Source organism: Diabrotica virgifera, chromosome 1, assembly GCF_917563875.1.
Source record: "Diabrotica virgifera virgifera chromosome 1, PGI_DIABVI_V3a".
NCBI classification, from domain to species: Eukaryota; Metazoa; Arthropoda; class Insecta; order Coleoptera; family Chrysomelidae; genus Diabrotica; species Diabrotica virgifera.
The window spans coordinates 12,903,518-12,916,792 of NC_065443.1; the positions used below are offsets into that span (position 1 = coordinate 12,903,518).

At 33.0% G+C, this 13,275-nt stretch overlaps 1 protein-coding gene across 1 annotated transcript in view; it reads right to left on the reverse strand.

Annotated features, from left to right (window-relative positions):
- Positions 1-13,275, reverse strand: part of LOC114328099 (zinc finger protein Gfi-1) — a 206,145-nt gene that overhangs the window by 83,471 nt on the left and 109,399 nt on the right. The window contains exons 3-4 of the mRNA XM_028277219.2: positions 4,294-5,191; positions 577-758 (exon numbers count right to left, since the gene is read on the reverse strand). Of these exons, the coding sequence (XP_028133020.2) occupies positions 577-758; positions 4,294-5,191 (1,080 nt within the window). The remainder of the gene's footprint in view (positions 1-576; positions 759-4,293; positions 5,192-13,275) is intronic.

The window sequence follows — 13,275 nt, forward strand, 5'->3', positions numbered from 1 at the left end:
AATATTGGAAGTTTTCGTTATAAATTTTGGTCTCTGCCATTTTTTTATCCTAATCTAACAAATCTAACTTTCTAAAGTTTGTTTAGCAGTAAATGGTTGACTTCAAGTAGTATCAACTATAAACATCCTGGGTTAACCGATAATAGTATAAAAGGCCGGTTTCAGGTAAAATTTAAATATGTTTTAATGTTTGTTTTTCTATAATCTTATCAATTAAAATAGATTTAATTTATTTTAAAACTCATTTGAAAACATTAATTTCGGTTATATAAGGCAAAGCAATATATTTTACATCCGTTTTTTGTTTTTGTCGTTGTAATTATTGTAAATTTTGTGGATCCTTTGCTTTATTATAGGAGTACGGTCTAGTCAGTGTAAATTGTCAAAAGACCAACTGTGTCTACCTCGTTTATTTATCGCTCCGGACCGGTCTTAACAATGGGCCAAGTCAGATAAATTTAATAATATTTACGACCGCACTAATTAAAGTCAACCATTTACTGCTAAACAAAGTTTAACAATAGTTTTTTATGTTAATTTTAAAACTGTTATTAAATGAGCTTAACAAAGACTTACCCGTATGGATGTAGGTGTGTTTTTTCATATCAGACTTCTGATGAAACCTCTTGCCGCAATACTGGCAAGGGTAAGGCCTCGTATCAGAATGTATCAGCAGGTGCGTTGACAGCGTCGAAGATCTCTTGAAGGATTTCCCACACTGTTTGCACTCGAAAACTTTTTCCACGTTATGAACAGCCCTGGAAAATACCATGGGTCAATATTTTACTTGTTTTTGGAATTTTGTTTAAAATTAATCAATTCGTGTAAGTCTTTGAGTTTTCAGAAAATTTTTTCACCTTTTTTGGACATTCTGTTTCTACCACAATGGAATTATATGCCATGGTTATCACAATGGAATTATCGACCAAAAGCTCACCCTGTATACAGGGTGTCCCGAAAAAATGGTCATAAATTATACCACACATTCTGGGGTCAAAAATAGTTCGATTGAACCTAACTTACCTTAGTACAAATGTGCTCACAAAAAAAGTTACAGCCCTTTGAAGTTACAAAATGAAAATCGATTTTTTTCAATATATCGAAAACTATTAGAGATTTTTTATTGAAAATGGACATGTATAATTCTTATGTCAGGAACATCTTAAAACAAAATTATAGTGAAATTTGTCCACCCCATAAAAAATTTATGGGGATTTTGTTCCCTTAAACCCCCCCAAATTTTTGTGTACGTTCCAATTAATTCATTATTGTGGTACCATTAGTTAAACACAACGTTTTTAAAACTTTTTTGCCTCTTAGTATTTTTTCGATAAGCCAGTTTTTATTGAGATGCGGCTTCTTTTTCAATATATTTACGTAAAAATTTTATGGGGGTTTTGTTCCTTTAAACCCCCCTAATGTTTGTGTACGTTCCAATTAAACTATTATTGTGGTATCATTAGTTAAACACAGTGTTTTTAAAACTTTTGTCTCTTAGTCTTTTGTTCATAAGTCACCTTTTATCGAGATGTAGCTCCTTTTTCAAAATATACCTAAAAATGTAAATTATAAATAAATTTTCAGATTATTAACAGGTCTCTATAACCGTACTTAACCATATACAAATATGTGGTGGATTCGACAAGTATTCAAAATATCTCGATAAACACTAGCTTATCGAAAAAGTACTAAGAGGCAAAAAACTTTTAAAAATAATATGTTTAACTAATAGTGCCACAATAATAATTTAATTGGAACGTACACAAAAGTTTGGGGGGGTTTAAAGGAACAAAACCCCCATAAGATTTGTATGGGGTGCACAAATTTTACTTAATTTTTTTTTTTAAGATATTGCTGTCGTAAAAATGCCACATGTCAATTTTCAATAAAAAATTTCTGAGAGTTTTCGATATATGAAAAAAAAATCGATTTTCATTTTGTAACTTCAAAGGGCTGTAACTTTTTTTGTGTGCACTATTGTATATAGGTAAGTGAGGTTCAATCAACCTATTTTTGACCCCAGAATCTGTGGTATAATTTATGGCCAATCTTTTCGGGACACCCTGTATAATATTTTATACAGAGATTAATAATATGAAAAAAAATTCTTAGATAGATTTTAAATGTTTGATACATTAGTAATATGAAAAAAAATGTGAAATCAATATACTAATATATTTTCTTTTTTTTTAGGTAAGGTTTGTTTGATTTATTTTGTCAAGATAGAAGAATTCGTAAGTAATTTTTGTGTTATTTATCATTTGTATCAAGTAATCCAAATTATTTTCAAATAGCTAAAATAAATATAAATAAGTCAGATTAAATAAATTATTAGAAGAGTTTTTTTACTATACAATATTTTTGTGTAATTCATTAATATTTTTTGTATTTTGACAACGACACCCGATTTGGGCGTCAAAACGTTAATAAAATCATTTTTTTTTAATAAAATTGAGGCTTATTTCCTATCAAAACTAGTTAATTTCAAATAGCTGTTCCAAGATTTTTTCTTTGACTAATTTTTTACTTTCCAATTTTGTTTGTTTGTTTGTTTGTTTGTATTTTAAATCCTATAATTATCAAAAGATCAATAATAAAATATTAAAAAATTAATTAAATACAATTAATAATTAATAGATAGTATTGTAAAGAGTATCATGGTCTGCAAAAGCAAATATGGTGTTTTACAGGAGGTCATAGAATGGATGTAAAGGAATTATAATAGAACCAAAATACATGTAAAAGGATACATCGATTGGCTATCTAAAAACCTCTATGCAGAAAAAGAACTAATGTCACTAGAACCAGAAACAGCAGAAATACCCACATATGTAGAAGTTAATATAAATACACAAGGAAAACACTTGAAAAGTTGGACAGAACAGCTGCAGGTATACACAGAAAAACGTTAATTAACAAAATTATAAAACATAATAAAATACCAGAAGAATGGTTCACTAGCGAAATAATTCTACTATTCAAAAAAGGAGATAAATAACAGCCTGAAACCTACGAAGGTGAAAACTTGTTAAAAATACTACCAGAAAACTTACAACTAAAATTTTACAAAAACTAATGAATCTTAAGATAAGTTTACCTAATGGAAAACAGGGTTGACGTACCGCAAGATCATGTACAGATCACTATTCTTTCATAAATCTAATTACTGATAAATCACTAGAGTATAATAGACCTGCATTTCTGTGTCTGATTGACTTGAAGAAAGCACTTAGAGTAAGACTCAAAGATGTAATCAATTTTCTATATAACAGATAAGTTCTCCTAAATATCTTAAAAACCATTGAAAAAATCTACCAAAACAACAAAATGGAAGTCAAAATAGATGAACATTATGAACAACTTACCGAAGCTATAAACATAAGCAGCGGAAGAAGACAGGTGAACTCATTGAGCCCTATGCTTTCCAATTTAATCGTGGATGTAATCATCAAAAGTTTCAACAAAGGAAGAGGATATATTATGTAGAATGGACACCAAAGAAGTAAAAATACTCTGTAAATATTGATAACCCAAGATGAAGATCGTCTGCAATGACTAATCCACAGATTTAACATAAGAGCAAAATAATTTAATATGACAATCTCAATTCAGAAAACTAAAATAATAGTAATCATCAAAGAACTAATCAATCTAAAATAGAAATTGCATCAGTATTGAATAAGTAATGAAAATAAAATACATTGGAATTACACTGTCCAACTATGGAAACCTGGACAAAAAATTGAGAGATCAAGTACAAAAAGCAAATAGACTGACAGGATGCTTTAATGACACTCAGATGAAGTCAAGAATTTATAAAGCCAGTGTAAGACCAATAATGGCATATGCATCAGAAACAAGACCCACCTCAGCTACAACACGAAGACTGCTAGAAAAAGAAAAAAATGATGAAATAACCATATACATTCTCGTAAGTAGAATGTGGGAGACACGTATGGTTAAAATAGTAAGAGTTTAATCACCAGTCGTCAGAAGAAATATGGGATGATCGCGCAAAAGATGGAGTGACAAGCTTCCATAGAGGTATCAATCCGCCAATGAACAAGCAGAATGGTTTATAAAGAGGAAGAAGAAGAAGAAGAAAAACCAGAAGAAGTAAAGAGTGTACGTCAAATAGTAGTGCTATTTTAAAGACGAATGTTTCTAGACTTTTTATATTAAAAATGGTCTCTTCTAAAAAACACCAAGACCAAAACACGAGCATGTAAACTGATATAGATGAAATATTTTCACGTTTCATGGATTTACCTTTAAAAATTTTACTTTGCTTACCTGTGCTGACTTAAGCTGATCTCGTGTCCAAAAGTTTTATTACAAAGTTCACAGGCGAAAGGTCTTTTCCCGTTGTGCGATCTCCTCGCATGTACTTCAAGACCATGCGGCGTAGAAAACATCTTCTCGCACTTTATACATGAGTAAACATCTCCTATCGGCATCAAACCCGGTCGCATAAGGAAGTGGTGATGGTGAGGATGAACTCCAGAAGGGTTATTCATCAGATGGTGCCTTAACCGATAGAGTTCTTCGGCGGTTGGAGGTGCTGGATAGCTACCAGGTTGAGACTGACCGGAAGCCATCGCTGCTGCCATCGCACTAAAGTACAAGGAGGTAGGATTCGGTAGAAAACTTCTTTCTTCCCCATCTTTTTGTGGGTACATATTGGAGGGGAAGAACCCCGAAGGAACTAAATGTCTCGGTAGAAACTGGGAGGTGTATTCTTGTGCTGATTTTAACTGGGCGTCTTTCACGAAATCCATAAACGGGGGATAGAAATATGATTTGGTAACTGAGATCGTTTCTTGAACACATCTATTGTCTACTTTTTTCGGATTATCCGGTCGCAAAAGAGCACTCACTGAAAAGGCTTCGGATTTTTTACTGGAAGGATCGACTTTTTGAATTTCGGTTACCGATGAGGGCCTAAGGAAAGGAGAATTCGATCTAGAGTGTACTGGAGAATCCACCTCCAGTTCGGGGGAAGTACTAGGCGAAGGTCGTGGTGAGGAGTTTTGCTCCCACCTTTGGTTGCTATATTTAGGGGATGAGCGTTCATCGCCGCTATAATAACTGTCATCTCTTTGGTAGGGTTTGGAATTGTTGTTATTATTTCCATGGTCTTCTTCGTCGTCTGATTTCGATACTAATCTGCTAATGCCAAATTTGATGGGCTCTGAAACAAAACATTTTATAAATAACCAGTATATAATTAATATCCATGGTCCAGGAATGGTCCATAGAATATTATAACCTCGATATATAAAAAGGGAGAAGGGATAAAGAAGAAATGCGAGAACTACAGAGGCAACAGTGTATGGGCCGCTTATATGGAAAAATGCTGAAAGAAAAACTGGAAAAATCTATCTCAAATAAAATCGAAGAAGATCGGGCGGGGTTCACGGCAGGAATATCTTCCATAGACTACATATATACACTCCAACAATTAATTTAGAAAAAAATCACAAAAATTAGACCAGTACACATGGGCATTCATCGATTTAAAAAAGGCATATGACACGGTTCCCAAAAAGCAACTATGGAACACCATAAAGGAAATCGGAATAACTCCGAGGTTAATAGAAGCCGTAAAAACCTTTGCAACAACAACAGGGTAAGAGTTAAAACCAGCAATAAATACTCCAACGAATTTAAGACCACAAAAGGATTATTGCAGGGATGCTCTACATATTAAGTTTTGCAGATGACCAAGTGGTAGCGGCTCAAGATGAAGAAGATCTGCCCTATATGTTCCGAAAATTAGAAGAGGAATATACAAAAAATGAACTGGAAATAAACCTAGAAAAGACCGAATACTTAACAACAGAACAAGAACCAGTGAGAAACTTGGAATTGGACGATGATAGGGAAATTAACGGCACTGAAAAATTCAAATACTTAGGATTCATACTCTCAAAGAATGGAATCACCGAGCAAGAGATAACCAGCAGATAAGCACATACAAGAACGTGTATTAAAAAAATGAACGGGTACTGTGGGATAGACAGATTACCAGAAATCCAAAGAAGAGAACATACCTTGGTACGTAGTGTAATGACCTATGAAGCAGAGAATTGGGTAATAAACAAACGAAACAGGTCAAAAATTACAGCAAATGAAATGAAGTTCATGAGAAGAAGTTGCAGAGTAACAAGAAATAAGAATAGATCGCATTAGAAATGAGGAGATAAAACGAAGAATGGCAGTAGAACAAGACATACTCAGTTACATCGAAGAAAAACGTTTAATTTGGTATGGAAGAAGAGGTAGACCCCGACGATCATGAAGGGATGAATTGGACGAGGTAGTGGAAAGACGAGACCTTAGAGACGGAGAATGGCAGAACAGAAACGACTGGAGACGTTGGCTCAAAGAAGGAAGGCGACGACAGCTGTAAAAATTCTTATCTAGATAGATAATTAATTTCGTCAGAAAAGGATATAAATAAAGAGACAAATCAAAATATATAACAAGCAACCTTGTTAGAGTGAGTAAGTGAGTGAGTGAGAGAGAGAGAGCGTGAGAGAGTGAGAGAGAGAGAGAGAGAGATAGAGAGAGAGAGCGAGAGAGAGAGAGAGAGAGATCGAGAGAGAGATCGAGAGAGAGAGAGAGAGAGAGAGAGTAAATAATTATTGTCAATTATTGTCCTTAGTGATGAAGTTAAACCTATTAAGAGGAAACAGTAGCGATCAACAGGTAGCAAAAATGCGTTCCAAGATTGCGGCTGTAATTTTGAATATTTTTTCGAGATATTTGGCACACATATTCGTAATATAATGAAGAATGGCGGTACAGAGCCCAATTTGAAAAATATATTAATATGTGGAAATTACTCTGTAATTGAGTACAATATTAAAAAAACGAGCCTGTACCGCCATTAAGAAGATCAAAAAAATACACTTTCTTCAAATAAACTCTTTTATCCGATGCCTAGATTTTGTGTCATTTTGGAACTACTAAAATTTTTTATTACATTAGTAGTTCCAAAATGACACAAAATCTAGGCATCAGATAAAAAAGTTTATTTGAAGAAAGTCTATTTTTTTGTTCTTTTTAATGGCGGTACATGCTCAATTTTTTAATATTGTATTTAATTACAGATTAATTTCCACATATTAATATATTTTTCAAAATGGGCTCTGTACCGCCATTCTTTATTTTATTATGAATACGTGTGCCAAATATCTCGAAAAAATATTCAAAATTACAGCCGCAATCTTGGAACGCGTTTTCGCTACCTGTTGATCGCTACTGTTTCACCTTAAGAATGGGGTTTTTGAGAGCGCCTAATTTTCCTCTTTTTTCAGTTAACTTATGCTACTTTCCAAAGAAATACGCTGTATAATAAATAGGGGAGTGCATATAGATTTTCACTTCGGAAAAATCAAACAAGATAGAACTTTTTGTAATTTCATTAAGAAATGTTTAATAAACAACATATCAAAAAGTTCTACTCGAAAAGTGGGTGCTTCATTTTTTATTAAACAAATGAACTGCGAAATTAGATGCTTTTTAAATAACTTCGAATATCTAATTTAAAAAAAAAAAACTGACTTCACCATTGCAAAATTCAGAAAATTTTACAAAAAACCTCATATAAAGATTTTTCTAAAATTAAATCTGTAGCTTCTATAATTTTTTATTTTTAACGCTAAAGTCACCCTTCTCACAAACATTGGCGCACTGTAAAATAGAGTACGGCGAAGTGCACGGTTGAGTTATTTTAATGTAATTCTTTAACTAATCGATCAAATGAAATTTTACAAACTGGACATAAAAGAAGAATAATTAAACTATCTTATGGTTATAATAAAAAGAAATAAAATGTATGGGCATAAGTACGGTGTGGGCTGAAACTGAGACTTACATGAATTTTATTTAAAAATGATTTAAAAATGTAATACAGCTTTTCTTATAAAACTCTAAATTTTGCACAACTTACCTTTCAAACATCTTACTAAACGATGTTTTTTTAAAAAAAATCTTAAAAATTTAATTCAAATGATACGACGTCTCAAAAAATTTAATTTTTGAAAATTTCGTAGTTTTATAGAATTAACACCACTTTAAGACGGTATTACTCAAGTTTGAACAGATCTATTACAGTTTTGTAAGTGTTTTTTAAGATTAGGATGTAGTCTTTAAAATGCACTAAATTATTTTACTTTAGAAATGAAATAAACTATCTCTTTTTAAGAAAATTAAGGATAACAAAAATATACTATATAAAAATAAAATAAAAGGTAATAAAAAAACCGAAAATTACTAGCTAAAAAAATGTTTATACAAAGTGATCAAAACGTTTTTCTGTAAAACTTACCTAAAATACATATAATAATAAGCTTCAACAATAATAAATGTTCAACAAAAAAATTTTTTTTAGTTTTTACTCAGTATGTCTGCGTACCTTGGAACTTTTTTATTATCAGTCTTACGAAAAAAAGTTATTCTTTATAAAATACTCTGAATCGTATATTATTTAAGATGCAACTATCAAATATAAGATTTTATTAATTTTATACGAGGTATGTCAAAAAATATGAATTTCACTCAAGAGTAAAGTATCTTTATAATTCACAATATCGAAAATTGTTATTAAGAAAAAATGTTTGGAATTAAAACATATGTTTCAGTGTTTAATTACATCCTTCTAATTAAAATATTGTGAGTAATAAAGGCACTTAACTCTTAAGAAAAATTCATATTATTATTTACATACCTCGTATAAAACTAAAAAAGTTTGATATCTGATGGTTGTATCTTAGATTGTAGACCAGGTAGAGCATTTTATGAAGAATAACTTTTTTTCGTAAAATTGATAATAAAAAAGTTTTCCATGTGGTACCTAGCTACGCAAACATGCTGTATAAGAGCTTCTGTATAAGAATTTTCAAATTGTAATGCCATATTCGGATTCAAGATTCAACATAACCAAAAACAAAATAGAAACATATTTGATCTAAGTAAAATGATGAATTCAACGATATTTTTAAAATTATTTATACAAAAAAATTGTTATTGTTTAAAAAATGAATAAACAATTAGCGGCCAAATCTGCGAGTAGAACTTTTTACTTTAACATGTATATAAACTAACAAAAAAGGTTTTCAAAAAATATAAGCTTGTTTGAATGTTTCCGAAACAATGCATATTTTCGTTCTAATTGCACTCTCCTAAAAACAAATTTAGCGGTTTGATTTATTTATTATTTTTTATTGTGTTAATATTGATTTTAAATGATATGCTCCAATAAATTTCAATGAATGAATTTCGATATTATGTGGTTCTGGAAGTGGCTGTTATACTAGTACATTTATACTGTATTAAAAATATTTTCGCGGAAAAATCCTTTAACCCAGATCCTTCCTGTTCATCTCACAACAACAAATCCCTAATTAGGAAACATAAAAAGCAAAAAAATACAAACGTGCAAGCCCTTAATCCCTTTGAGGCGTGCAATAAAGGGATTAAGATTTTTCTCTAACCCTTCATTCTCGAACTCAACTAATCTTAAAATGATAGCGTTCGCCACTATGCACTTTGCATTCAAAAGAGATAATAATGGACACACTCCTCGTCTCTGTATTTAACATTTTATTTATTCTCATGAATAATTTGGTTCGCGAAGTCTTTGATTCCGATTCAGCGAGGAATTAGGCGAAGATTAGGTTAGATTATTATATGGTGGAGCTCTTGCTGCAAACCTCTGCTCACAATGAAACGGTTTTATTTGATGATCATAATTGAGAAGCGCTCATTTTAACACTAGCAGATCTTTTTTCTATCTATGAGGTGAATATCGGAGGGTATTATACATTCACCGGCACAAAATTCCGCCACCAAAAATGTTTGATTAAGTTTGACAATTCATATATCTTTATTAGTTGTACTCAGATTTTCAAGATTCTTGCATCAGCTTATAGGTGTTTTGGTGTCGTCTGTTATTATTTCGGCAACGAAAATTTTTTGGTTAGATGGCATTATACGAGGGTGAATGGAAGCGTTGTATTTTCTCCTAATTTTAAAAAATTCTGTGGAAAAATTGGAGGGCTGATTTTGTTACATACTCCTTTTGTTGGATTGATAAGATTAGAATGGCCCTCATGCCTCCCAGATCTCAATCCTATTGAGCATTTATGTGATGAACTAAAAATGGATATTCGCCGTCTCCTAGGTCTCCTCTTCGTATAGGAAAATTTGGTACAGTCATGGCTCTGGTAGAGGAATATCGGGATATTCCCCAGGCAAAGATAACACATCTTTATTCGATGCCAAACAGATTGCGAGCAGTCGTTGCTGCCAGAGGTGGACATACCCGCTATTGAATTGTTTTGTTTTGTTGTTAATTTTGTTTTGTTTTGTTGATTTTAGCGCCTTTGATATTATCATTTAAGTAAACCTTCAAAGCAGTGTTTTTATTTACAGCTTTTAAAAGAAAAGAGATATTCGGATAATTCAAAAAGCAAAATCTTAGGGATACCTCCAGGATAATACAAAAGGAGTATGTAACAAAATCAGCTCTCCAGTTTGTTCCACAGAATTTTTTAAAGTTAGGAGAAAATACAACGCTTCCATTCACTCCCGTATAATGCCATCTAAGCAATTTTTTTGTTACCGGAACAATACCAAACGACATGAAAACATGTACCTACAAACTAATGAAAGAATATTGAAAATCGGATTACAAATGATAAAGTTATAAATTCTCAAACTTAATCAAAAATTTTTGGTGGCGGAATTTTGTGCCGGTGAGGGTATTTTTAATATCTACTTAATATACCAAGAATTAGAAATGAAGAACTAGAAATGAAGCTGGAGATGAAATGCATGAATTAGCAACAGCATTGGATATGGCGATTGTTAACACATTCTTTAAAAAGAGAGAAACTCAACTTATTACCTACAAAAGTGGACAACATCAATCCCAAATAGACTACTTCGTGATAAGGAAAGAAGATATACGTGAATGCAAGGACTGCAAGGTAATAGTTAGTGAGACAGTAAGCCAGCAACATAAGCTGCTTGTTCTGGATATCGAAGTAAAAAGCGAAACTAAACAAAAAATCGGAGAGGACCACAAAAAATCAAGTGGTGGATGCTAAAAGATGAGAAAGAAGGTCTATTCAGGAGAAGTAGTAGAAAAAATATGTTGAAACATGAAGCCCTAATACAATTTGGAGAAAAATGGCCAGTAGTATTAGAGATACTGCTATTGAAATACTTGGGAAAACGTCAGGAAAAAAGTTTGAGGATAAAGAGACTTGGTGGTGGTTAAACGAAGTACAAGGAAAAATAAAAGAGAAGAGAAAATTATATAAAAAGTGGCAAGAAACCAGATCCGACACAGATCTTCAAAACTATATGGTGGCGAAAAAGGAAGCGAAAGTAGCAGTAGCAAAAGCCAAAGCAGAAGCGTATTCAAACCTATACGATCAACTTGATACCAGGGAAGGCGAAACGAAGATATATAAAATAGCCAAACAGAGAGCAAAGAAAGCAAAAGATTTTAATCAGATTAGATGTATCCGAGATGAAAATAATAAAGTACTAGTCCACGAAAGGGATGTCAAAAAGAGATGGAGAAAGTACTTTGACAGCTTATTAAATGAAGAATTTGACAGACAGCCTGTAGAGTCAACGGAGACAGTACAAGCAATGGTCACCAAAATAACCAAGGAGGAAGTGGCTCAAGCGCTTCAAAAAATAAAGAAAGGAAAAGCGGTAGGACCAGATGATATTCCTGGGGAAGTATGGAGAGCATTGGGAGAGACAGGAACAAGGTGGCTAGCAGGTCTATTTAATAGAATTATGGAAGTCGGACAAATGCCAGACGAATGGGGAAGCAGTATACTGGTACCTGTTTACAAAAACAAGGGAGATATACAACAATGTACAAACTACAGGGCTATAAAACTGCTTAGCCACACCATGAAAATATGGGAAAGAGTAATTGATAGACGGATACGTGAAGAGACCGAAATATCCGACAATCAATTTGGCTTTATGCAGGGTAAATCAATAACAGATGCAATTTTCATAATAAGGCAGTTTATGGAAAAATACAGGAGTAAAGAAACAAACGCTCATATGGTATTCATTGATCTTGAGAAAGCATATGATAGAGTTCCTCGAGAGATTCTCTGGTGGGCACTCAATAAGAAAGGAGTCCCTGGTGAATATGTAAAAATTGTGAGGGATATGTATGAGGGAGTAACGACTAGTGTTAGAACAGGTGTGGGAGAGACTCATAAATTTCATGTGAAAGTAGGATTGCACCAAGGCTCTGTGCTTAGTCCGTATTTATTCTCATTAGTTTTGGACCAGATAACAGCGAAACTACAGGGCAACATTCCATGGTGCTTAATGTATGCTGATGATGTCCTGTTAGTAGGAAATAGTGAAAGAGACTTAGAACAAAAACTGGAACAGTGGAGACAAGCTCTGGAGGAAAAAGGTTTAAAACTTAGTAGGACAAAAACAGAGTATTTGGAATGTTCATTTAAAGATGGAGCTACTACAAATAAAATGGTATCTTTGGATGGTGAAATGATTGTGAAAAGAAATAGTTTTAAGTACCTAGGATCGGTATTATAGAGTAATGAAGAAATAGATGGAGATGCATGCAGTAGAATTAGGGCTGGATGAATGAAGTGGAAAGAAGCGAGTGGTGTGTTGTGTGATAGAAAAATTCCAATGAAGCTGAAGGGAAAATTCTATAAAACAGCCGTAAGACCGGCTATGATGTACGGAACTGAATGTTGGGCAGTGAAAAAGAAAGAGGAACAACGAATGCATGTGGCGGAAATGAGAATGCTTAGATGGATGAGTGGAGTGACAAAAAAGGATAAAATTAGAAATGAGTATATTAGGGGAAGTCTAGGTGTGGCACCAATTGATGCCAAAATGAGAGAGCATAGGTTAAGATGGCTTGGTCATGTTCAACGTCGAGACGTTAATCACCCAATACAAAGAATAGCTGAAGTGCAGATTCCTGGAAGGAGTAGGAGAGGAAGACCAAAGAAGACCTGGGGGAAGACGATAAGGCAGGACATGTTGGTAAAGAGGATTAACATTGATATGACCCAAGATAGAATTATGTGGAGAAATACAATTAGGGAAGCCGACCCCGCATAGGGATAAGGCAAAGAGAATGATGATACCAAGAATTAAACTAACTAAACTTCAATATATGTTATTTAACTAACTAGTTATTTAAAAGTTTTTTTGACGATTTTTGAAACGAACAAGGTTTGCAAAGGC